The 23,611-nt window shown below is 33.9% G+C and overlaps 1 protein-coding gene across 2 annotated transcripts in view; it reads right to left on the bottom strand.

Annotated features, from left to right (window-relative positions):
• The window catches only part of SUCO (SUN domain containing ossification factor), a 99,413-nt gene that overhangs the window by 25,854 nt on the left and 49,948 nt on the right, over positions 1 to 23,611 (bottom strand). The window contains exons 7-15 of one of the 2 annotated variants that reach the window (XM_027868437.1): positions 21,634 to 21,757; positions 17,072 to 17,196; positions 15,224 to 15,291; positions 7,590 to 7,697; positions 6,710 to 6,815; positions 4,366 to 4,386; positions 4,049 to 4,104; positions 3,502 to 3,593; positions 1,191 to 1,256 (exon numbers count right to left, since the gene is read on the bottom strand). In XM_027868437.1, the coding sequence (XP_027724238.1) occupies positions 1,191 to 1,256; positions 3,502 to 3,593; positions 4,049 to 4,104; positions 4,366 to 4,386; positions 6,710 to 6,815; positions 7,590 to 7,697; positions 15,224 to 15,291; positions 17,072 to 17,196; positions 21,634 to 21,757 (766 nt within the window). The remainder of the gene's footprint in view (positions 1 to 1,190; positions 1,257 to 3,501; positions 3,594 to 4,048; positions 4,105 to 4,365; positions 4,387 to 6,709; positions 6,816 to 7,589; positions 7,698 to 15,223; positions 15,292 to 17,071; positions 17,197 to 21,633; positions 21,758 to 23,611) is intronic. The other variant, XM_027868438.1, reaches the window with a different exon arrangement.

Genomic DNA, 23,611 nt, shown 5'->3' with positions numbered 1-23,611 from the left:
CACTTGGTAATTTCATCAGATGTGATAGATTCAATTATTATTTCTATGTAAATAATTCTCAAATTTACTTATGCAGCACTAACCTCTCGGCAGACCTCTAGTCTTGCATCTCCAAATGCCTATTGGACATCATGAACTGGATTGTCCAGTCCATATCTTAAACTCAAGAAAGCCAAAAACTGAACTTGTTCTCTCCTTCCCCCTGTACACCCCTCCAAAGCCTCCCAACTTCCATACTTCCCTATTTCTGTCAAGAGTACCACAATTCCCCTAGTCACACAGGTTCACAACCTAGGTATCATCATCATGAACTAATTCCTCACTCTCTCTCAACTTCCATATCCAATAAATTGCCATGGCCTATTGACTTTTTCTCTATACCATCTCTCACATATACTTTCTTCTCTCCTCTGACATTGCCGGGACACTGGTGCAGACCCTCATCACCTCACACATGGACAACTGCAATAGCCTTCTCAGTTGGTTTCACTGCCACAAATCTCTCTTCATTCCAGGCCATCCTCCATTTTGTTGTCAAAATGATCTTCCTAAATAAAGTACCAGTCTGACCACATCACCCCCCACCTCCATTCACACACACACACACACACACACACACACACACACACACTCTCAATAAACTCATCACTTCCAGGATCAAACATAAAATTCTTCATAATATCCCGCCCCCCCCCACCTTTCTAGTCTTTTTACACCCTACACCCTTCCCCATCCCCACACACTCCGTGTCTTCTTGTTGTTCCTTGAACAAGACACTTCATTTCCACTTTAACCAATGTAAAATTATGGCTAAAACAGAGCACATACACACTCAATTAGTACAATGGTACTTCACTTGCATGTTAAAACCATTTCTTTCTCTTTGTATATGCTGACAGCTCAACATTCTGAGACACACAGCCTGGGCTTTTTTCTCCTTTGACTAGTCATTCTGTGTCCATCCTTGCTAGTTCAGTGTATTATAATGTCCCTCTTCTCAATATCCTAATCAATAATATTCTCTTCAAAGGTCAATTAACATACTCCCTCCCTTTCTTTTCATATCAATTTTCATCTGTGGATATAAGAAAGGCAAGAATGTGTCACAGCAAATGTTAGAAATTTCCAAGTGGGTCTCAGAACAAAAAAATTTGGGAAGCACTACAAAGTGACAGAGGAAAAATACTTACTTGTAGCAGAACCAAGAAGATTTTTTGAAGATTTGTCCTCCCCAGCACTATAATCCAAAGGATAATCTGTTTAAAATAAAATAGTTTATCATCACAAAAATTACACCATACCAACAACTATAGCCACACACAAAAACTAAAAATAAAATAACTGGGTTCACCAACACACTGAGAAAATCAATCAGCAATTATTTATTAAGCACTTGCTATGTGTCAATAGAGTGCTAGGTACTTAGAATACAAAAACAAAAATCAAATAGTTCCTGCCCTAAAAAAGCTAACATTCTATCATGTACATATAAATATACACAAAATAAAATACAGGGGGAGGGAACACCATACCGGAGAGAGGAAAGGGGAAGAGAAGTATCAGGAAGGATTTCATGTAAAAGTTCCTAAGTATCCGAGCTGAATTTTGAAGGAAGCAAAAGATCCAAGAGGCAGATTAGGAAAATGGGCATTCCAGCCATGAGTGACAGCTAATGGAAAGTCATGGATACGAGAGAGACAGTGTCAGAGGTAAGGAACAGCAAGATCCTAAGTTTAGCTGGAGTTCAGTGGGTCAGAAGGTCATATTCTACAGTGTGCTCTTATAATAAAGCTGGAATGGCAGGCTTGAGCTAACCTATAAAGGGCTTTAAAACCCAAAGAGAAGTGATTATATTTGAACCTAAAGGCAATAAGGTGTCACTAAAGTTTACTAAATAAGGGAGTGATATGGTCAGACATATATACTTCAGGAAAATCACTTTTGTAGCTATGTAGAATGGAGTAGGGACTTAAGGCTGGGCTACCATAATGAGACTATTGCAATAGTCCAGATGAAAAGTCACTCAATAACCATTTATTAAGCACCTACTATGTTCCAGACACTGTATTAAGCACTGGGGATAAAAAAAAAGAGAGACAAAAGACAGTCCCTGCCCTCAAGGAGCTCATAATCTAGTGGGGGTGATGAGGGACTGGATTAGGGTGCCAGCAATACAATGAGACAAAAGGGGATCGGTAGGAGAGATAAAGAGGTAGAAATAACAAGACGTGAGAGGTGTGGGATAAAGTTAAGTGTACAGTTGAGGATAATGCTGAGATTGCAAACCTAGGTGACTATAAAGCAACTACATGAGACAGTAGATAGAGTGCTGGGCCTGGAGTCAGGAAGACCTAATTCAAATCTAATCTCAGACACTTACTGGCTGTGTGATCTTGAGCAAGTCACTTAACGTCATCTGGAAAATGGGGATCATAATAGCACCTACCTCCCAGGGTTGTTGTGAGGATCAAATGAGATAATATTTTTAAAGTGCTTAGCACAGTGCCTGGCACATAGTAGGTAATTAATAAAGAACTTGTTTCCTTCCTTCATAGAAGGAAGATGATATCTTTAACAAAAATAGGGAAGTTTGGAAAGAGGTTGGGAGTGGAAGACAGTGAGTTGGGTTTGACACTTATAGGACACCTAGTCTGAAAAGTCCAAGTACAGCTGGAGATGAGCGACAAACTCAAGAAAAGAGTTAGATATATAGATTTAAGATGATCTAATTTAAGATTAGAGATGATAATTAAATTGTTAAGAAATAGGTCACCAAGTAATAACGTGTGAAAAGAAAAGAGAAAATGAAACAGGACAGAGCCTGGGGATATGATTACAAGCAGAGGTTGTGATATGGATGGTGAAAAGCATTAACTCTTTCAGGTTACAAAAATCTGTGTAAGCAATGGAGCATTTGTAACAATTATATAACTCAAAATTTAAAGAGGCTCTTGCCTTTTATTTATGTATGTCATATATAAATAAAGAAAATACTGCCCATCCAATGAGGTTAAGTGACCAGGGGAAAGTTACAGAGGTACATTTGAAATATTACAAAGAGCATGTTTGAAATTAAACTCGGGTTTCCTGACTCAGCATTGGACAGGGCCCGGGGGTTGCAGTCAGAAGATCTGGTTCAAAAACAACCTAACTAGCCATGGGACTATGGGCATGGCACTTAACCTAGTGTACCTCAGACACATGCACACACCCAACACACACACCCACATCCCCCCCACACCCACACACCCCTCATGAAGAAAAATTAGAATTAACGTCAAGAAATTAAACAGATACCATTTAATGTGCAAAATAAAAAAAACTATTCAACAAACCATACCAGTATACTGATACTAAAAATCGCCAAAAATAAGTTGAAGCCATATATTTTGACTGTAAGACCAGGATCACTCAATAATTTTTTTAAAGTAACAAAAAAACATTGTATTAAAGGAAAAGCAAAATGCTTAAATGCATTGTTTACCTCTACAGGTTACCTACCATAGTCCTCATCAAATAGCTCTTGTCGTTCAGACTGATACTGAGAATCAGCAATTTCTTCATATTCTTCAACCATGCTGGTGCCAAATACCCTAAAACAGCAATTTATGATGACATTCTCATTTCAATAATTTTGTTAGCTTAAGAACTTATTTCTGACAATAAAAAGCTTTTACAAGGTTTTTTATGATTAAAATTTCAAATTTCATACTAAAATGCAAAAGATACTTTGAAATCCAATTAAAATATTTTGAATAAACTAATCACCTAAAATTTCTTCTATATCATATTTAATCAGCAAAACATGAACCTAACCTCAATATGAATTTGAAGATTCCAACTTAATATAATTCTTAAAATCTCACATTAACAGGATTGCCTTGCTAGTTATTTGTCCATATCTACACAAACATTTCTTTAAATAATGCAGTTAAAATAAACATGTTGGAATTTTTAAAAAATTGTCAAATATTTTTAAGGCCTTAAACTCTGTGAAATAAGCCTAGCGTTTATTTTCTCCCAGAATATGCAATTTGTACTACATTACCTTATAAGGCTTAATGGACAAAAGTGTTCTGATCCAAAATGTGATACCAACTCCACCTAAAGAATAAGAGTATTTAAAAAATGGAAACCCAGAAATGTTTAACCTTATTACAATTCAAGATATAGATCCAAGTTTTACACTTTAAATATTTTTACAAGGTATACATTCCCAGAGAGAAAGAGGGGGAGGAAGACGGAGAGGGAGAGGGGAAGGCAGAGAGAGGCTTGGAAACTTTTGTTTTTGCCATGCATTAAGATGGTGAGTTGCAATATACCAAGCTCTATGCATTCAACATTCCAAAACAGAAGGTCGCTAACCTTTATGTATTTGATGAACATCTGAAGCAAGAGAAAGGAAAAGAAAAAGATATCAGTACAAAGTCTAGATAACATGCTACAGGCAACTTCAAATATTTTAAAATTACATTTTATGGAGAAAATATAGAAAGAAATGTACTGTAATGGATAAAGTTGTAGTACTCTCACATTCTGAAAAGAAACTAAAACTATAGCCTTGATTTTTATCATCACTATTTATCATTTTATCATTACTATTTTTAAATGTAATCTAACAACATGTGCCTTAATGCCTATATCAAAATAAAGAAATTTAGTTTTATAATCCTCAAACATTTGGTTACTTTAGTTAAAATGACCGCAACTGACCAGACTGTCAAAATTATATATTTATAAATCTCATTAATATTTATTAGATGCACAAAAAATTTATTTTCCTGTAAGTGAAAATGTATTTTAATCAGTGAACAGCACATAAGAACGAAATAACCAGTCTCTTAACCGCTACTTTTACTACATCAGCTACAGGTATACACATACAGATGTAGTGTTTAAAGGTTATCGTCCTAACATGAAAGATTATCTACAGTTCGCCATCCTATTTTAAAGAAATAATCTCAGGCAAAGTAATGACAAAGCCAAATCTGGTAAAACACAATTTTTTTGATAAGGCATAGCATGTATCCCTTTAAGCATCATTTAATTATTTTAAATATTGGTGATACTGGAAGATATATAGTAAAACTTCATTTGAAATACAAAAAAAAAAGTTTTAAAAGAACAATTTATAGACTTCCCAAATTTTGTCCTTGGGGTGGGTTAAAGAAAATTAAAGTATAATCCTAAGATTCAGATTTTTGAACTGGAAAAGATCTCGGGTCATGAGTTCCAAACACATTTTATAGATAAGGAAACTGAGGCACAGAGAGGTTAACTGATTGCCTAAGGTAACAAACAGTATTAGGAGTAGGACTTGGAACCAGGTCCAAATACAATATTCTTTCCACTGCATCAAGTATACAGTATAAGAAACTGATCAGGACAGAATGAGAACCGGAGACAAACTGTTCTGACAATTAAGACCCAATTACCCAAAAATCATGGTGCCCCATTCTGCAAAAATGATAAACACCAAAAAAGTCTTGAGCCTCCCATAATGAAAAGGGAATAATCTGTTTAAGGACTCATCAACTTAGGCAGTAAATTTTGAAACAAAAATGTATTTATACTGCGAAAAATACACTTCTACATTTAATAACGAAAGCAACGAAAATAAACCAACAAGCATGTCAATACTTTGCCTTTATTGAATAGTCACTACAAAAAAATTATCAAAAGCAGTTAAGAAAAATAAAATTTAATACTTTTAGGCTAAGATTATGAATACTACAAGTTTACCCGTTTGCAGATGCCAATTAAATACATGCTAAGCAAACAGTAAAACCCCCAGAAGACCAATGGCTAGCTATAAATTATTAAAAGAAGAGTGGAAATGATCAATGCAAGTGCCATTCAAAAAAAGTCACTATAATAGCCATAACAGAGATTTCAAAGTTTGCAGCTATGAACAGAAAAGTAGAGGAAAGGCAAGGTTATCACAAATCCAACTTTAATTGGAATTTTACTTATTTAACCGAAGAGTGTGGAAAAGAGACATTTAAAAAAAAAAAAACCTTTAAAGGTGAACATCAAAATTTCCACAGGATTTCCACATATTTCATTTGTACACAAAAAACTTGACCAAGAGTTTTGCAACAATTTTTTCTTGCTTATATGTTTAAGCTACATCAGAAATCTCACTTTTACTTTTTAAGAAATTATCATATATAGTAAAAATTTCATTAATTCATTAGTGTAAGTAGTGTTCCAGTGACTTCCAAATCAAAAAACTAAAGAATTAAAGTGGAAAAAAAAGAGTTGTTTTTTTTTTAAATCTTACTGCTTTTAAATGTAACAATCTATGTTTTAAGTTATAATACATGAGGAAAACAAATCTGTTTTATCATTAACAGCAAAATTGGTAAGAATAAAATTGGAAGGAGTTTAGCTAATAGCATTATGCAATGGTGCATAATTAATTTCATTGAATAATCATTTTCAGATATTGATATAGGAAGCAGAACTATGAAAAGGCAGGTTTGGAAAAAATAAAAACTAATTTGCCACTTTATCATGCCCAGAGATTACAAAATGAACTTATTCGAGCTTTCAGTTTGTCCCATAAAACATCAATGTCAAAGAACAATAATTTTTCAGTTAAATGATTAAAACCTGCATACCTTGTCATGTGTGTCAAATTTTACTTTTTAAATGAGAATAGTCACATTTTTATTACCGAGTACAATATTCTATTACCAACTATTACCTTGACATATTTTGCATACATCTGTTCATCTAAAGGGAAACTCTGGACAGTCCTCTCATCTCTACCATGAAAAGTGCCCAGTTTAATCCATTTGCTTGTTGGATATCTGGAAAACATACACATCCATCCAAATGGGGGTATTACTTAGTATATTATATCACAAGCTACAGATCAAGTTTTTATCTATTTTTTTTTTCCTATCGAAGCTGACATTGATTTAGCTCAGTAAAATGCCTTAAGTGATTTTGTCTACACATATGGTAATCACTGCTAAAGCGCCTGTAATAAAGTCTAGGAAGCACCCCTTTAATGGAGAAATAGTTCTTGAGCAGCGTGAATTTACCAAATAGCTGCAAGGGTGAGAATAAGATAAATCGAGAGCCATTTCTAAGGGACTGTCTTTTCTTATTTGTATCCTTAGCACTTGGAACAATGTACACACAGCACAGAGAAAGTGCTTAATGTTTACTGAATTAAATTGAAATGATATTAGCATAAATGAATGAGAAGATGATTTCTGTGTTATATACAGAGTACATGAGAAGAGGGGAGATAAGAAATAGTGAGCACAATCAAAGCTATCATAATTATATTTAAGTTTGGAAGGAGTATAGCATTATAAGAAAAAACAATATACTAAAACTCAAAACTTCCCACAGTGGTAAACTGAAGATGATAATTGTATTGCCCATATAGTTTTCCTTACTAAAGGATTCAAAAGACTTACCTCCTACTATATTAACAAAAATTCAATTTATATATACTTCAGAAGTTATATCTTACTATGCAAAATGAGTCAATTATAACTTTTCTACAAAATGAGGCAATGGCCATGGAAAGCAATGTAAAAAGTGGCAATTTAGGTTTTAAAAGAACTTACCTGTCACTAATAGACACCAGGAAATCTTTAGGAGTAGATGAAAATAATTCATAATTAGCAATGTCAAACTGCTTTACTTGAATTGGCTCACAGAGTTCAATAACAAACCTTAAAAGAAAACATAGACATTATCTGAATAAAAGAATTACCAAAAATCAATTAATATTAAAACAGCTATAAGTTTTGAATTTTTCCTTTAGAATAAAAAGCATATTTATTAACAAGTCATTTCACTACCTAAAGCAATCGGCTTTATGAGAATTACTAGTTTGGGAGCTATTCAATAACTTGAATGAATTCACAAGATTTTATTTTGAAATCCTTTTCCATGAATTCCATTAATTCACAGAAAAAACTTGTTATTTCTTTTTCCTTGAATATATGCGTCAACTCCAGAAAATGCTCCTTAAAACAAGTTTAAATTTGTGCAGTTATTTACAGAATAATCTTTAAACAGCTGTGATTAAGCACACTCCATTAATCCACTTTTGAAAATGCTAATTAAAAGTCCAGATATCTAAAAATGCATGTGATTTCACTACGTAAGACATGCTTGGAAAGTATTTTGAAAATATCTCTGCCATACTTGTCTTATTGGCTGTAACAAAAATTCGACAGTATTTCTGAAGTACTAACTAATTACTACTGAGTAATTAGCCAGACAACATAAGGTGTAAAGCATAATCTTTACTCACAAGAATTTATTATAAAGTTACAGAAAAATGTGGAATATGAGGAATCAGTAAAGAGTGTGTATTTCTTAAACACACAACATTTGAGAAGTGCAGTCAAGAACTGCCTGTGCTTTTTGCTTCTGTTTTTTGGGTTTGTTTGTTTTTTTAAATCTCAGATGTATTTCTGAATTTGGAAATTTTTTAAAAGGATTAGGAAGTCTTAATCCATAACCACAGAGATGTGGCAATGCGGGAGAGTGCAAATAGAGTCAGTTACAAAGCCAGGAAGACATAGGCTCAAGCCCTACCATTAACACATTTTGGCTGTGAAATCCTAAGCAAGTCTCAATTTCTCAGCACTTTATGTAATTCTCTAAGGCAGAGATTCTTCAGTCTTGGGTAATGGATCCTTTCGAGAGTCTGGTGAAACCTATGAATGATGCTGTTTAAATGCATAAAATAATATACATACAATTACAGAGAAACCTAATTATATCAGCATATAATTAACAAATTATTTAAAAAACATATTCATGCGCATTCTGAAATCTATTCCTATTACAGTTATCAAAATATTTCAAGAACAAATTGATAGACTCCAAGTTAAGAATCCCTGATTAGGTGTAGGTAATTTAACACAATCTATATATCCACATATAGCTGGTGAGATACAGATAACAAACACACACACACAAACATGACTACTATGGAGGTGTTTTGCATGACTACACATGTATAACCTGTATCAAGTTGCTTGCCATCTCAATGAGGGTGGGTAGGGAGGGAGGAAGGGAGAGAATTTGGAACCCAAAGCTTTAAAAACAAATGTTAAAAATGGTTTTTACATGCAACTGGGAAATAAGATACACAGGCAATGGGGTATAGAAATCTATCCTGCCCTACAAGAAAACAGAAGGAGAAGGGGATCAGAGAAGGGGGTGGTGATAGAAGGGAGTGCAAATCAGGGAAAGGGGTATTCAGAATGCATACTGTCTTAGGGTAGGAGGAGGGGCGAGATGAGGAAAAAATTTGGAACTCAAAATCTTGTGGAAATGAATGCTGAAAACTAAAAATAAATTAATTTAAACAAACACATATGAAAACAGCTAACCCATAATTCAATGTTGGCTAATGAATAGAAGCAATCAGTGGCTAAAAACCTGACTTTAAAATACACTGTCTTAGCAATTGCTATTTAAAATTTTTAATAATAATTTCAATGATGAATGTATTTACTGAGAACAAAATGGTTATCACCATGATGATCTCAAAAATATTGTAACTCAAAATAACCAAGTTTAAAGTTTAGTAATAAGGACTGCAGGATAATTTAGCTTGTAAAACAAAAATGAAACTATATTTTAAAAAATGGAGCAGGGAACTCTCCTGAAGAAATAAGTTGAAAAGATATTGAAAGTTGTAGACTACCAGAAGCTAAATTTAAGCAAAGAATGTAATGGTGTCACTTAAACCAAAAAATATGTGATAGCTGGGGAAAAATAAGGAAAAAAAAAAGATATTTGTTTTTCTATTCTGATATGTTGGACCTTTATTAAAGGGTAATAAATTATGCTCTATCTTGGGCCCACAAATGAAGCAAAATAATATAGCAAAGAAAATAATTAATTGTCTCAATTTGTATATTTGCTAATTCCCTAGGATTTTACAAGAAGCCACCATGTTATCAACAAACAGGGAATAGTTTTACCTCTTCTTTACCTACAGTAAATCTTTTTTTTTTTTAAATTGATATTGTTAGCATTTCCAGAATGATGTCAAATAATAGTAGGGACAATGGAAATCCTTGCTTTACTCCTGTGTTTACTGAGAAAGCTTCTAGTAAATTTGTAAAACATGATGCTTGCTTTCAGTTTTAGATAATTTTTATATTTAAAAAAAAAAAAGATCCCTCTATGGCTATGGTGGGTTTTTATTTTAAAGCATAATTAATTGTTTCAAAGACTTTTCTTGCATCTATTTAGATAATCATGTGGTTTTGGATTTTTTTTTTGTTTTAAATACTGTAATATTGATTGTTTGCCCAATACTGAAACATCCCTGTATTCCTGGCATACATCTAACTTGATAATAATGACTAATTATTTGGATAAAACACAGTAGTCTGAACGGATTTTACTTAAAATCATTTAATCAATATATACTAATAATATTGATCTATCATTCTCCTGTGTTTTATCCTTCCTTAGTTTAGGTATCAGGACTCCATTTACGTCATACAAAAGGAATTTGGCAGTGTATGCTTTCTCAGTTTTTGAGAATAATTTATATAGTAATGGTACTAATTGTTTTTTAAAAGTCTGTAGAATTCTCCTGTGAAAACATAAGGAAAATGATTTTTTTCTTTGGTAGTTCTACTACAGCTAGTTCTATTTATTTTTTAAATGAGATTTAAGAACTCTTTTGTATTCTCTTAGTTTGAGTAGTTTATATTTTTGAAATATTATTCTATTTTTTTTGTTAGCATATAACATAGTAGATGTTGATCACTCTTTTTCTTTAAATTTTATTGTGATTTCATTTGGTTCATCTGCTATTTTGTTCATTTTGATTTTTAACCATCTTCAGTCAAGTTGCAGGCTACAAAATAAAACCCTCAAAAATCAATAGCATTTCTATGTAATAACAAAATCCAATGGGACTTAACAGAAAGGGAAATCCCATTCAAAATAACTACAAAATGGATAAAATATTTGGAAATCAAACTACCAGAGCACACAAAATACTTGAATAGATTCAATTACAAAGTTTTAAAATCTTAAAGTATAAAATGTAAAGAAATAAAGAACTTAAATAGCTGGAGGAATACTACAGTACTCATTACTGGTCATTACAATGTAATAAAAATGACAGTTACTACTGAAGTTAATTTACACTTCTAAAGCTATACCAAATTATCAAAGTGATATTTTATAGAATTTATTAAAATAATAACAATTCACTTGGAAAAAAGAGCTCTAGACTATAAAGAGAAATAATGAAAAAGGTATAAATGAGGAAAGAACAGCATTTCCAGAACTCAAAACTATATTATAAAGCAGTAACCATGAAAATTATCTGATACTGGTTAAAAAAAAATAGATATATGCAACACTACAGAAGGGAGAATTAGAAACAATAGAACTCCACAACTCAGTGTTCAATTAACTAGAAAACATGAAAACTTCTTGTTTAAAAAAAAAAAGTTCTAGAAAAACTAGATATCATTGTGGAAGAAATTAGTCTTAGATCAATATCCAACACCACATTCCACAATACATTTTCAATGGTTATATGATCTTAATATCAAAGATGATGACATAAAAAACTTAGAAGAGAAGCAGATCATATATTTTTCACAGCTTTGAGTAGGTCTATTCTTAATCAAACAAGAGACAAAAGGCAATTACAAAAGATAAAGAAAATAACTTTGATTTATGCAACACAGAAAAGCTTCAGTACAAATAAAATTAATGCACTGAGGATAAGAAGGGAAGTGGCTGAATGGGGAAAAAATGCTTTAATTCAAATTTCTCCAATAGTGGTTTGATATATAATCAATATATTTGTGCATGCACATATATACATATACACATACATATGTGCGTGCATATACACAAATATCAGCAAACACCATTTCCCAATTAAGTAGCCAAAGTATATGAACAATTTTAAAAATAATTTCAAACTACTGACAACCATATAAAAGAATACTACAAATCACTAATAAGAGAAATGCAAATGAAAACAACCATGCAGTTCCACCTCATATCCTGCAAATTTGCAAAAAATAAAAGATAGAAATAGTCAGTGTTGGAAGGGTTATAAAAAGATAGGCACACTGGTGACTGTTGATGGAGCTGTGAGGTGGTATAACAATTTTTGGAAAGCAATTTGGAATTATGCAAATGAAGTGACTAAAATGTCCATACTCTTTCATCAAGAGATTTCACTATTAGGTTTCTATCCCAAGGTGGCTATTGATAAGAAGAAAATCCCCACACACACCAAAAAATTTATCGCAACATTTTTTATGACAGTAAGGAGTTAAGGAAAATGCATGTACACATCAATTGGGGAATAGTTTAAAAAATTTTGGTACATGAATATAACGGAATGAATATAATGAACTCTTAGAAATGATCAGTACTATGAATACAAAGAAGGATGGACAAATCTACAAGCAGTGATACAAAGTGAAGTATGTCTTCATGTATTGAAAATTCAACATTCCTCAGCCCTATTTCCTGCAAACTAAATAAACTATTTTCTTTACTTTTTCTCCCTTCATAGAAATTTTCTTTCAAAAATAAATTACAACCAAAAAATATGCAATGACTAGAACAATATAAATGAAAAGAGCCAGAAAAAAGGGAATATTACAAAATTAAAAAGAGTATGACTCCAAAGAAATGATATGAAAAGACTCTTTTACTCTACCCATTTTTTCAGACGTTTCTATGTATTGATCAGTTATACTGATTTCTTCACTTTTCCTTTCCCTTTTTTTTGGTCTTTCAAAGTGTTATTTCTTATATGGGATGGCTATAGTAGGGGAGGATGATAAATATTGGTGGAAACTGATCATTTAAAAAAAGAGATCGACAAAAATTTTAGAGAAAGTAATTTATGTTTTAAAAACCCTTATGAGGGGAGAAAAGCTTTTAAAGGACATATTTTTAGTTTGGAGAAAATTGGGCTGAAAAGAAATTTAAGTTTTCAATACATGAAGATATATTTCCCATGACTGTTTTCTCTAATGGGAGCATAATCTACATAAAAAATAATTTACATCAGAAATTTCATTTTAATAACCACTTATTAAGTGCCAACTATGTACAAACGGTAATGCTTAGCATCAGAGAGACATCTGAAACTGATAACATTACCTCTTATCCACTTATTCTAATTACATATGCATTCTAAATAAACAAAGGAATGCAGAAAATAATGCAGAAACAGCCTGGCATAATTTATACCTACTGCAAAGTAAGAGACTCTGATGAGATCTTTAAACCTGAAAATATAAATTCATTCTTCAAAAAAGCAAGGCCAAGAGTGAAACTGCTACTCTAGATCTGATTCTCATCAATAAAGAAGAAATTGCCACTGATGTAACCATGGCTATATCAGAATTTGTGATAAGGCAAGGAGAAAAGTCAAGAAAAGTCCAAAACAAATACAAAATTATAGAAGGCAGATTTCAAAGTTTCCAAAGAAAGTATAGATGAGTCGTGAAAGTATCATGACCTAATATTTTTCTAGGAAAGCTAGCACAAAAGAATGAAATTCTGAAGACAAAAGTGAAAATTCCAATGAGAAAGAAAATGGGGAGTTGTCTACAGAGATAGATGAAAATGTACATGGAAGTCACCTATGAACTTACTTTTTAAAAATACACTTAAAGAAGACAAGGCATGTGCATGTACTACAGAATGAATAAAAAAGTGTGCCATAATAATAATTAGCTAACATGCACAGTATATAGCACTTTAAGGTCCAAAAAGCTCTTTACATATATGGTTATTAAACGACTGAGGCAGGATTTAAACTGTGGCCTTACTGATACTAAGTCTAGTAGTCTCACTGCCTCCCTGCCAACAAACTTTTGCATGAAGAGTTTCAGGAATCTAAAGTTCAGAATATGCCCACAGTGATGAGGAATACTATGGATAACAAAAGGCTCCCAAGACCACAGCTGGAGTGGATGGAGTGATAACAATAGCAGGAAGGCAGAATTGAACTGTCCTTATTTTGCTTCTTTTTTTTCCTCTGCCTTTCATCTGCCCAGTTTCTGAACCTCATATATAACATACCAAATAAGTGACTATTTATTTAGACTTTGTTTTTAACATGTCCAGTGGGGGGAAACCCAATACATCTCAAGGCTATATTCATGTCATTTCAAATAGCTTGAATTCTTAGGAAATTATTTCCATACAACAGGATTAAATCTGCCTCTCTGCAGTTTCACACCATGGCTCAAAGTTCTGTCCTCTGAGGCCAAATAGAAAAAGTATAAACTCTTCCACATGACAGTCCTTCAGATATTATTTTATCCTCAAGGCTAAACAATCCTATTTCCTTCATTCACACCACACAAAGCATAATCTGTCTAATTATACTGCTGTGCAAACTTGTCTATCAGGATGGCATGAGGCTGGTTGCTAAATTCTAGGTAGATTATATGTTAAAAAAGGAAATAAGATTAATCTGGCATGACTTGCTCTTGATAAAGACTTGCTAACTCTTTGTGATTACTACTTCCTTTTCTAGATGTTCATTAACCGTCCCTTTAACATCATATTCTAGGAGTTTTACCAGAAATTGGTGAAGTTTACTTAACTATATGTAAATGCCACTCAGTTATCTCTTTAAAAAGATAATATGCTTACAAAATGATAACAGTTTTTAACAGAAATTTTTCTCATTTCCTTTCTTTAAAAAAAAAAAAAACAAGCCAAAACTCTCATTAATGTCGTTTTGCTTCTATTTTGCTGTCCTTTCCAAATGTATCCCTTGCAACAAGGATTTTACAAAGAGGAAAGAAAAAGCAATTCAGAAAAATCAATCAATGGTATACACCCAGTTCCCTACTCTGGGAAGAGGAGACACTAAAGGTTTTAAAAAAGGGGGGGGGAGGGGGAAAGGCAGTGGGATTGCAAAAATTTCCTAAAAATTTCTAGTACAGACTATATAAATAGTAGAAGAACAGTACAGGCTGACAACAGTTTTATTGGTAAGCTAAGAACATTCAATTGGCACAACAATGCTTGTCCACCTACAATTCTCTTTACACTTACTGGACTACATTCTTTTGATCAATGTGATCAGGAAGCAGGTAAAATAACTGGCTAGAATAAGCCTTGAGATCTCCGAGATGCTGATGATAATTCTGATGACAGGCCTATAACTATAAAATTTGTTTATACAGAAATACAATTAGGAATTTCTTTAACTTACCAAATTTTAGTGCTACATGGATTCAGCATATATAAGTCCATGTTTTCTATCAGAATTGCAGATGTGCTCTATGTAAAGAAGACATAATAATTACAAAAGGAAAATACTAGACAAAAAAAGAAAAATATTTTTGAACAGTTATAAACCTCTTAATTTTCCACATTTCCAATTCCTCAGGTACTTAAATCTCATAAAGGATATTAAAATCTAAAAAGTAATGATTTGAAACTGAATTAAACTCATGGGTTATAGATACCTCAAAAGAAACACATAAGTATTTGTTCCTAAAGCTTAGGGTCAGATTTTATTTAAAGAAAGAACATTTCACATTCCCTTCAAGACATTCAGGATCATAGTTTAAATGTCCCCTCCCCTTTTAAAAAAGAAACCCCTAAAGGCTCATGTGGCATTTTCGCTTACTAAGTTAAAAAAAAAATTTACAGCATCATAATCTTCAAAAAAAAAAAAAAAAAACCCAACCAAACAACAACAACAAAAAAAAATCCCAGAAAAGGCCACTGTACTCTTTTCACTGCACTGAACTTTTATGTAAAAATGCTTTTAAAAAAATTATCTTCTATATAAATTTAATTATGAATCAAGATTCAAATTAGTCAACAAATATTTATAAAGCACCTATGTGTGCTTTATAAGCTCACATTCAATCTCAGGGGGCAGTGTGAACATATACAAATAAGTACATGCAAAATAAATATAAGGTAGTTGAGGGTGGGAAGGCATTAGCAGACAGATGGAATCTGGAAAAGCTTTGTGCAGAAAGGAGTCCTTCAGGTGAGTCTTAAGGAAAGCAGGCAATTCTATAAGGCAGGGGGAGGAAGGAATGTATGGTATTGGAAATCTGGGAGTCAGTCAGCCAGAGCAGAGGCACAAAGATGTCTATGAGGAATAGCAAAACCGCAACTGCACAGGTAGACCATAGAATGTGGGAAGGAAAATAATGATGAAATAAGAAAAGACAAGTAGTGAGCAGCTTGTGAAGAGTTTTCTTTAACAGTCAACCAGGAGCTAATGAAATCTACTGAGAAGAGAAATGACACGATCACAGCCTACACTTAAGGAGAACCACTTTGGCAGCTGTGGGGAAGACGTAGAAGGAAAAGAAAAGCCAATAAACATTTATATAGCGCCAGCTATGTTCCAGGAACTGTGCTAAAAACACCCTTTACAAATATCTCATTTTCCATGTCAATTAAGATAGAGTAGAGTAGGGAGAGATTTGGGGCAAAGAGGCCAATTAGGGTGGCACTGCATAAGTCTGGGGAAAAGTGTTGACAGCCTGAATTAAGGTACTATTTGTGTGAGTAGTGAGAAGGAAAGGAATGTGAAAGATAGCAGGGAGAGATAGAAATACCAAGATTTGACAACTAGCGTATATGTAAGATGAGAGAGTGGAAGAAGTAGAGAATGATTCTGGGGTTATGAACTTAAGGAAGAGAAGAACAGTAGTATCCTAAGTAGAAATAGCAAAGATCAGAAGAGGTCAAGGTTTGAAAGAAATGATAATATTTTCTGTTTTAGGCATGTTCAGTTTGAGACGCCTATAAAATATCCAATTTAAAATGTACAGAAGGAAGTTGGTGATGTGGGACTGGTGTTCCAGAGAGACTAGGAATGAAATATACAGTGGAGAGAAAAAAAAAGATTAGGTGTGACAAGAAACTTGGAATGTACACACGATAGGAATAAAAAAACGGAAAAGGAAGTGAATTATCATTGGGACCTCAAATCAAATTTAAACTTCGTTCAAATAACCACGTAACTATACTGATTACTCTGAAAACTTAACCTTCTAAAAGTTAAAGAAATTTAAGCTTCTAAAGAGATTACCTTGGCCTCTGGATTAGCTGCTAATATTTTGGCACCACATTCTACTGAAGCATAATTATTCCGGTTTTTCTGGACCTTCTTGGTTGAATGTTGACCACCATTGGAAGATGGATGCATTGACTGACCTGTGGATAAACGTGAATTATAAACATTTATATTGTTATTATGAGAGAGAACAACCCACCATTCTTAAACTCTAAAAGCATTAACTCTACCTGTCACTTAAGAATTGGAATTACTGGGAACAGAAAAGAAGAAAACAACAAAAAAACTCTGCTTATATGATCAACCCAAATTATTTTTTCTACACAGTCTTAAAATTCATCTAGTATTCTTTTTAGTTAATTAGTAATATTAATATCCCATTCAATTAAGGCATTTATTAAGTTTCCATAATGTACATGGTACTGTGCTAAGTTCTAGGGATATAACAATGATAGGAAAAGCTAGGTAGTATGGTGGAGAGAATGCTGTGCCTGGAGTAAAGACCTGAGTTCATACACAGTCTTACTTACAGTGCTGTGTGCACCTATCTCCTATGACAATCAAATGAAATAATAATTGTAAAGCTCTTAGCATAGTGTCTGACACACAGCAGGTGCTATATAAATGTTACCCATTATTATCTTAAAAACAAAACAGACCCTACCATAAGGGAATTTATATGTAAGCTCTGCAATTTCTCCACTAGAAAATCTTCTATCCATGAGTATAGTGTTTTTCTGTATTATACAATCTTTTATACATGAGGAACGGTAGTTACATACATAACCTTAACATTGATAATTTTTTTTTCTTTTTTTAATATTTCTTTTTTAAAATTTAAAAAAAATTTTTTTTTAATTTTTTAATTCTTTTATTTATTGCATTCTGAATGCCCCTTCCCCTAGTCTGCTTTCCCTGCTATCTCTTCCCCCCCTTCCCCTTCTATTTTCCTGTAGGGCAGGATAGATTTCTGTACCCCATTTCCTGTATTTCTTATTTCCCAGTTGCATGTAAAAACATTTTTTTTTAAACATGTGTTTTTGAAACTTCAGGTTCCAAATTTTCTCCCTTCCTCCCTCCCCACCCACCCTCATTGAAATGGCAAGCTATACATGTGCAGTTATGCAAAACACTTTCATAGTAGACATGCGGTGAAAAACTAACTCTATTTCCCTTAATCCTCTCCCACCCCCCCATTTATTCTATTCTTTCTTTTGACCCTGTCCCTCCTCAGAAGTATTTGCTTCTGATTACCCCCTTTCCCAATCTGCCCTCCTCTCTATCATCCCCCTACTCTCTTGTCCCCTTCCCCTCCTATTTTCCTGTAGGGTAAGACAGATTTCCATACCCAACTGAGTGTGTATGTTATTCCCTCCTTAAGTCAAATCCTATGACAATAAGATTCACTCATTCCCTCTCACCTTCCCCCGTTTGTCCTCTACTGTAAGAGCCCTTTCTTTTGTTTTTTTTTTGTGAGATAATTTACCCCATTCTACCTTTCCCTTTCTCCTTCTCCTAGTATAATCCTCTCTCACTCCTTAATTTTATTCTCCAGATATGACCCTTTCATCTTCAACTCACCCTGTGCCCTCTATCTATCCATCCATCTATCTATCTACCTACATACATATAATTTTTCGCCCCCAACTACCCTAATACTGACAAAGGTCTCATGAGTTACAAATATCATCTTTCCATGCAGGAATGTAAACAGTTCAATCTTAATAAGTCTCTTATGATTTCTCTTTCCTGTTCACCTCTTCATGTTCCACTTGAGTCTTGTATTGGAAAGTCAAATTTTCTATTCAGCTCTGGTCTTTTCATCAAGAATGCTTGAAAGTCTGCTATTTCACTGAATGACCATTTTTTCCCCTGAAGAATTATACTCAGTTTTGCTGGGTAGGTGATTCTTGGTTGTAATCCTATCTCCTTTGCCCTCCAGAATATTATATTCCATACCGCGTGGTCCCTTAATGTAGAAGCAGCTAAATCTTGTGTTATCCTGATTGTGTTTCCACAATACTTGAATTGTTTCTTTCTGGCTGCTTATAATACTTTCTCCTTGACCTGGGAGCTCTGGAATTTGGCTACAATATTCCTAGGAGTTTTCCTTTGGGGATCTCTTTCAGGAGGAGATTGGTGGATTCTTTCAATTTCTATTTTGCCCTCTGGTTCTAAAATATCAGGGCAGTTTTCCTTGATCATTTCTTGAAAGATGATGTCTAGGCTCTTTTTTTGATCATGGCTTTCAGATAGTCCAATAATTTTTAAATTCTCTCTCCTAGATCTATTTTCCAGGTCAGTTGTTTTTTCCAATGAGATATTTCACATTGTTTTCTAATTTTTCATTCTTTTGGATTTGTTTTACAGTGTCTTGATTTCTCATAAAGTCACTAGCTTCCAATTTTTAAGGAAGTACTTTCTTCAGTGATCTTTTGGACTTCCTTTTCCATTTGTCCAATTTTGATCTTTAGGGCATTCTTCTCTTCATTGGCTTTTTGGACCTCTTTTGCCATTTGGGTTAGGCTAATTTTTAAGGTGTTACTTTCTTCAGTATTTTTTTGGGTCTCAAGCTGTTAACTTGCTTCACATGATTTTCTTGCACCACTCTCAGTTTTTCCTCTACTTCTTTTACTTGCTTCTCAAAATCCCTTTTGAGCTCTTCCAAGGCCTGGGACTGATTCATATTTTTCCTGGAGGTTTTGGATGTAGGAGCTTTGGCTTTGTTGTCTTCTTCTGGTTGTATGTTTTGATCTTCTTTGTCACCAAAGTAAGATAATATAGTCTGACTCTTTTTGAGCTGCTTGCTCATGATCCCAACCAATTACTTGAGTTTTAAACTCTTTGTTAAGGTAAGAGTCTCTTTCCAATGTGGAGAATGTACTGTCCCAAGCTTCGGGGGTTTGTACAGCTATTTTCAGAGATACTTGTAGGGACCTGAAAAGTGTCAGTTCTTCCAAGGTGCTATGATAAGGGGCAAGGTATTTCCTCTCCACCGCCACAACAAGCTCTACCATACCAGCGCTCCTCCTCGCCCCAGGACTGCCCCTCAGAACTGTGACCCAGATCCAAGCACAGGCAAAGCAAGAGATTTCTGCCTCAGCACTGGCAAAGAGATCCTTGCAATCCCCCTCTGATCAGCCACTCGATTCCCCCTCAGTCTCTGGGCTAGAAGCTCAGGACACAGCTGCTGCCCCGAGGGTACACTCTGGACTTGTGGCTGAGACCAAGCTTCTTCTCTCACCATAGTCACAGACTTTTCCCACTGACCTTCTAAGTTGTCTTTGGGGTTCGTGGGTTGAGAAGTCTGGAAACCACCACAGCTGCCTGCAATTCAGTCCTCTGAGGCCTGCTCCAGGGTCGCTGTGGCCTGCGTGCCCACGCTGAACTGCGTTCCTCTCCCAGCCCGGGGCGATATACCTTTCCAATCAGCCATGCAGGTTGTCTTGGGCTGGAAATTTGTTTTACTGTGTTTCTTTGTGGGTTCTGATGCTTTAGAATTTGTTTAGAGCCATTTTTTATAGGTATTTAGAGGGGTTTGGGGGAGAGCTCTAGCAAGTCACTGCTTTCCCTCCGCCATCTTGGCTCTGCCCCCCCCAACACTGATAATTTTCAAGGATTCTTTAACTTAACACTCAGGCCTTTCTACTCTGGCACAATATAGCAGAAGAAAGAAAAATAGCTAACTATGACAATGAAAGTCAATCTTCATACAACACATACATTCGCATGTACTTATATGTATTTAACAAATGCACTTCAGACAAGCTGGCTGTAAAGTAAAACTATATATCAAAACCAATTAACTTATTGGTGACTCAAACTGTAAAGTATGAGTCAATGAGAAAGAAGTAGAGAAAAAGAACTGACAGAGGGACAACTGTGAGGTAGAAGCTACTCACATGGGGGCACACATAGTATCATTTTTATTCCTGCAATATCACACTGAATAAATGTAGTCTTCTCCCTAATTCTAATGCCAAAGACTCATTCATGCTGGTTGTGTTACCAAAATGGAAAACAACAACAACAACAACAACAAAAACCAAAGCAAAACCCTAGACATAGCTAGAACGAAGTACACCAACAATAAAAATCCTATCAATTCTACCTAATTATGACCAAATCACAAAAACCTGCCCTTAACATGGCACTGCATACAAGATATAAATTTTAATGCTATATGTGCGTGTGTATAAAATCTCTTGATTTTATAAAATAGCTCTATACTACTTTTACTCAAATTTCAACATCTCCCAAATAAGGTTTCAATAAAACACAAAATACTATTGTTTGAATGTGTTTTTTTCTATTAAAAACCTCCTGCTGAAATGTCTGCAACATCTCTGAAACAGTTTGAAAAGTTTTCATCCCAATAAAATGTAATTTAATAATTGTTTTAAGTTAGCATATTTGACTAGAGAAGTACTTAAGGAATTCCAAAATTAAGATTTCTAAAAGCAAAGTATTAAGAATAAGATAACTTTTAATACTAGTCATTTTATATCACTATGAGAAAAAATATAAGGAATATTTAAATAATCTCCACATAAAAAGTGAATAAACCTGTTACTTACTTTTTTCTTTCTCTACTTCCATAACTTTTTTTTTCCATTCATCAAATGTTGGAATGTCTCCTGGATCTTTGGGGCTTACTACAGATGTGGAGTCAGCATCTCCAGATTTTCTGTAATCTGACATCTGAAAAAAAAAAAAATCCCATGCAACTTTAAATTTGTTTCAATGCCTACTATACAGTATAGTCTTCTAGGTGCTAGGGATATGAATATTTTTTAAAAAAAAGTCTGATCTCCACAAGCTTAAATCCTAGTAGGCAGAACAAAAATATACACACAAAAATTTAAAAAAAAAAAGTTGTTTAAATACATATTCTAATCATTTCCTACAGTCAACTAGAGTGGCACAAAAGATATAAGGAAAGATCATTTCTAGCTAAGGGGAATCATGGAAGGCTCCCGAGAAGTCTGAAATAGGTCTTGAAGAAAGAGAATTTCAATAGGTAAAGATATAGGGAGGGTAAATTTCAAGATGAGGAAAGAGTATACAAATATACAAAAATGGGATATGGTAGGTATGACACTGGAAAAGAGCCAGCTGTATAGTTTGACTAGAGCATGAAGGAATATATAAAGAAGACCAGTGTTTAGTTGCTATAAAAGCAGGTTAGAGGAAGAAGACCCTGAAGACCAGACTATCAACATCATATTTTATTTAAAAAACAATGAAGAAACACACGGTCACTAGCCCAAATTGATCAAAGCACTCTAGACTATTTTCTTTGACGTATTTATTTTTTTTTTTACTTCTTCAAGAAGCACATTCTTCAGTGTTCAACAATTTTAATATGTTCAGTGCTGAGAAAACAAATAAGATCATCACATGTCTAAATGAAATCTTATCTGGTGGCTCTCGGATGTATTTAAAAGTAATGGGGAATTCCAACAGTAGACACCTTCTTAATAAAAGAATTACATTATAAAATTTCAGGTAAATTTCAATAGTAAGAGTGAAATAGGGGCAGCTAGGTGGTGCAGTGGATAGAGTACAGGCCTTGGATTCAGAAGGACCTGAGTTCAAATCGGGCCTCAGACACATAACACTTACTAGCTGTGTGACCCTGGGCAAGTCACTTAACCCCACTGCCTGGCCAAAAAAAAAAAAGGGAAGTAGTCGAAAGCAACAGAAAATGGCAAAAAGAAAGCAAAACTGGAGATGATAAGACCAGAATTATAGTCCTGGACCTGCCACTAACTAGCTGTAGGGTTTTGTGTAACACTTCAACTTTTTCAGTTTTGGCACCTATAAAATATACAAAAAATTATCTTCGGTCACAAATTGTGGAATTCTAAGGATAGTATTAGATTATTATGGATTATTAAGACAATCACAGGCCTATTAAAAAAAACAGGTTATTTAAGTTTGCCTTCTTGCAAGATTTTATATATTTATATATTTCTACTACTGTGTTTATTATAATAGTAAAGAATGGTAACCCTAACAACACATCTACTCAGAAAGTAGCAATTAATACAATTTCAAACATTTATTATGTTATTTTCTTTCTTTTTTAAAGAAAGCAGAAAAAGTAAAGAGACCAGTAGAAGGGAAAAAAACTACATAAAGAGTGCTTGCCATGATTAAATAAATTCACTACCTTAAAAGATACTTGTTAAAGACTGAGATTAAGAACTTGGAGATTTGGGTGTTGACTGAAGAAACAGCGACCTCATTCAACTAACATAAAGCTACTTATTTCTACTTTTTCAAAAATCAACTAACTAAAAACCAAATAAATACAAAAAAATTCACAAATCTAGTTGACTAATTTGATCAAATTATTTATATCTGTTCAAAGAATAGCGTTATATATTCAATGTTACTTATATGTCTTATTAAATAGTAGTATAGATACTAAAAGAAAGTGTGGCACAATATAGAGACAGGTGGAGTCAGGAAGCCCTGGGTTCAAAACCTGCCCCTAAAGCATAATGCCTATGAGATACTGGGCAAGTTGCTTAACAGAAGGGCCCCCAA

Source organism: Vombatus ursinus, unplaced genomic scaffold, assembly GCF_900497805.2.
Source record: "Vombatus ursinus unplaced genomic scaffold, bare-nosed wombat genome assembly UNPS02014789.1, whole genome shotgun sequence".
Taxonomy (NCBI): Eukaryota; Metazoa; Chordata; class Mammalia; order Diprotodontia; family Vombatidae; genus Vombatus; species Vombatus ursinus.
The sequence above is the reverse complement of the archived record's forward strand: the minus strand, read 5'-3'. Positions and strand labels throughout refer to the sequence as shown.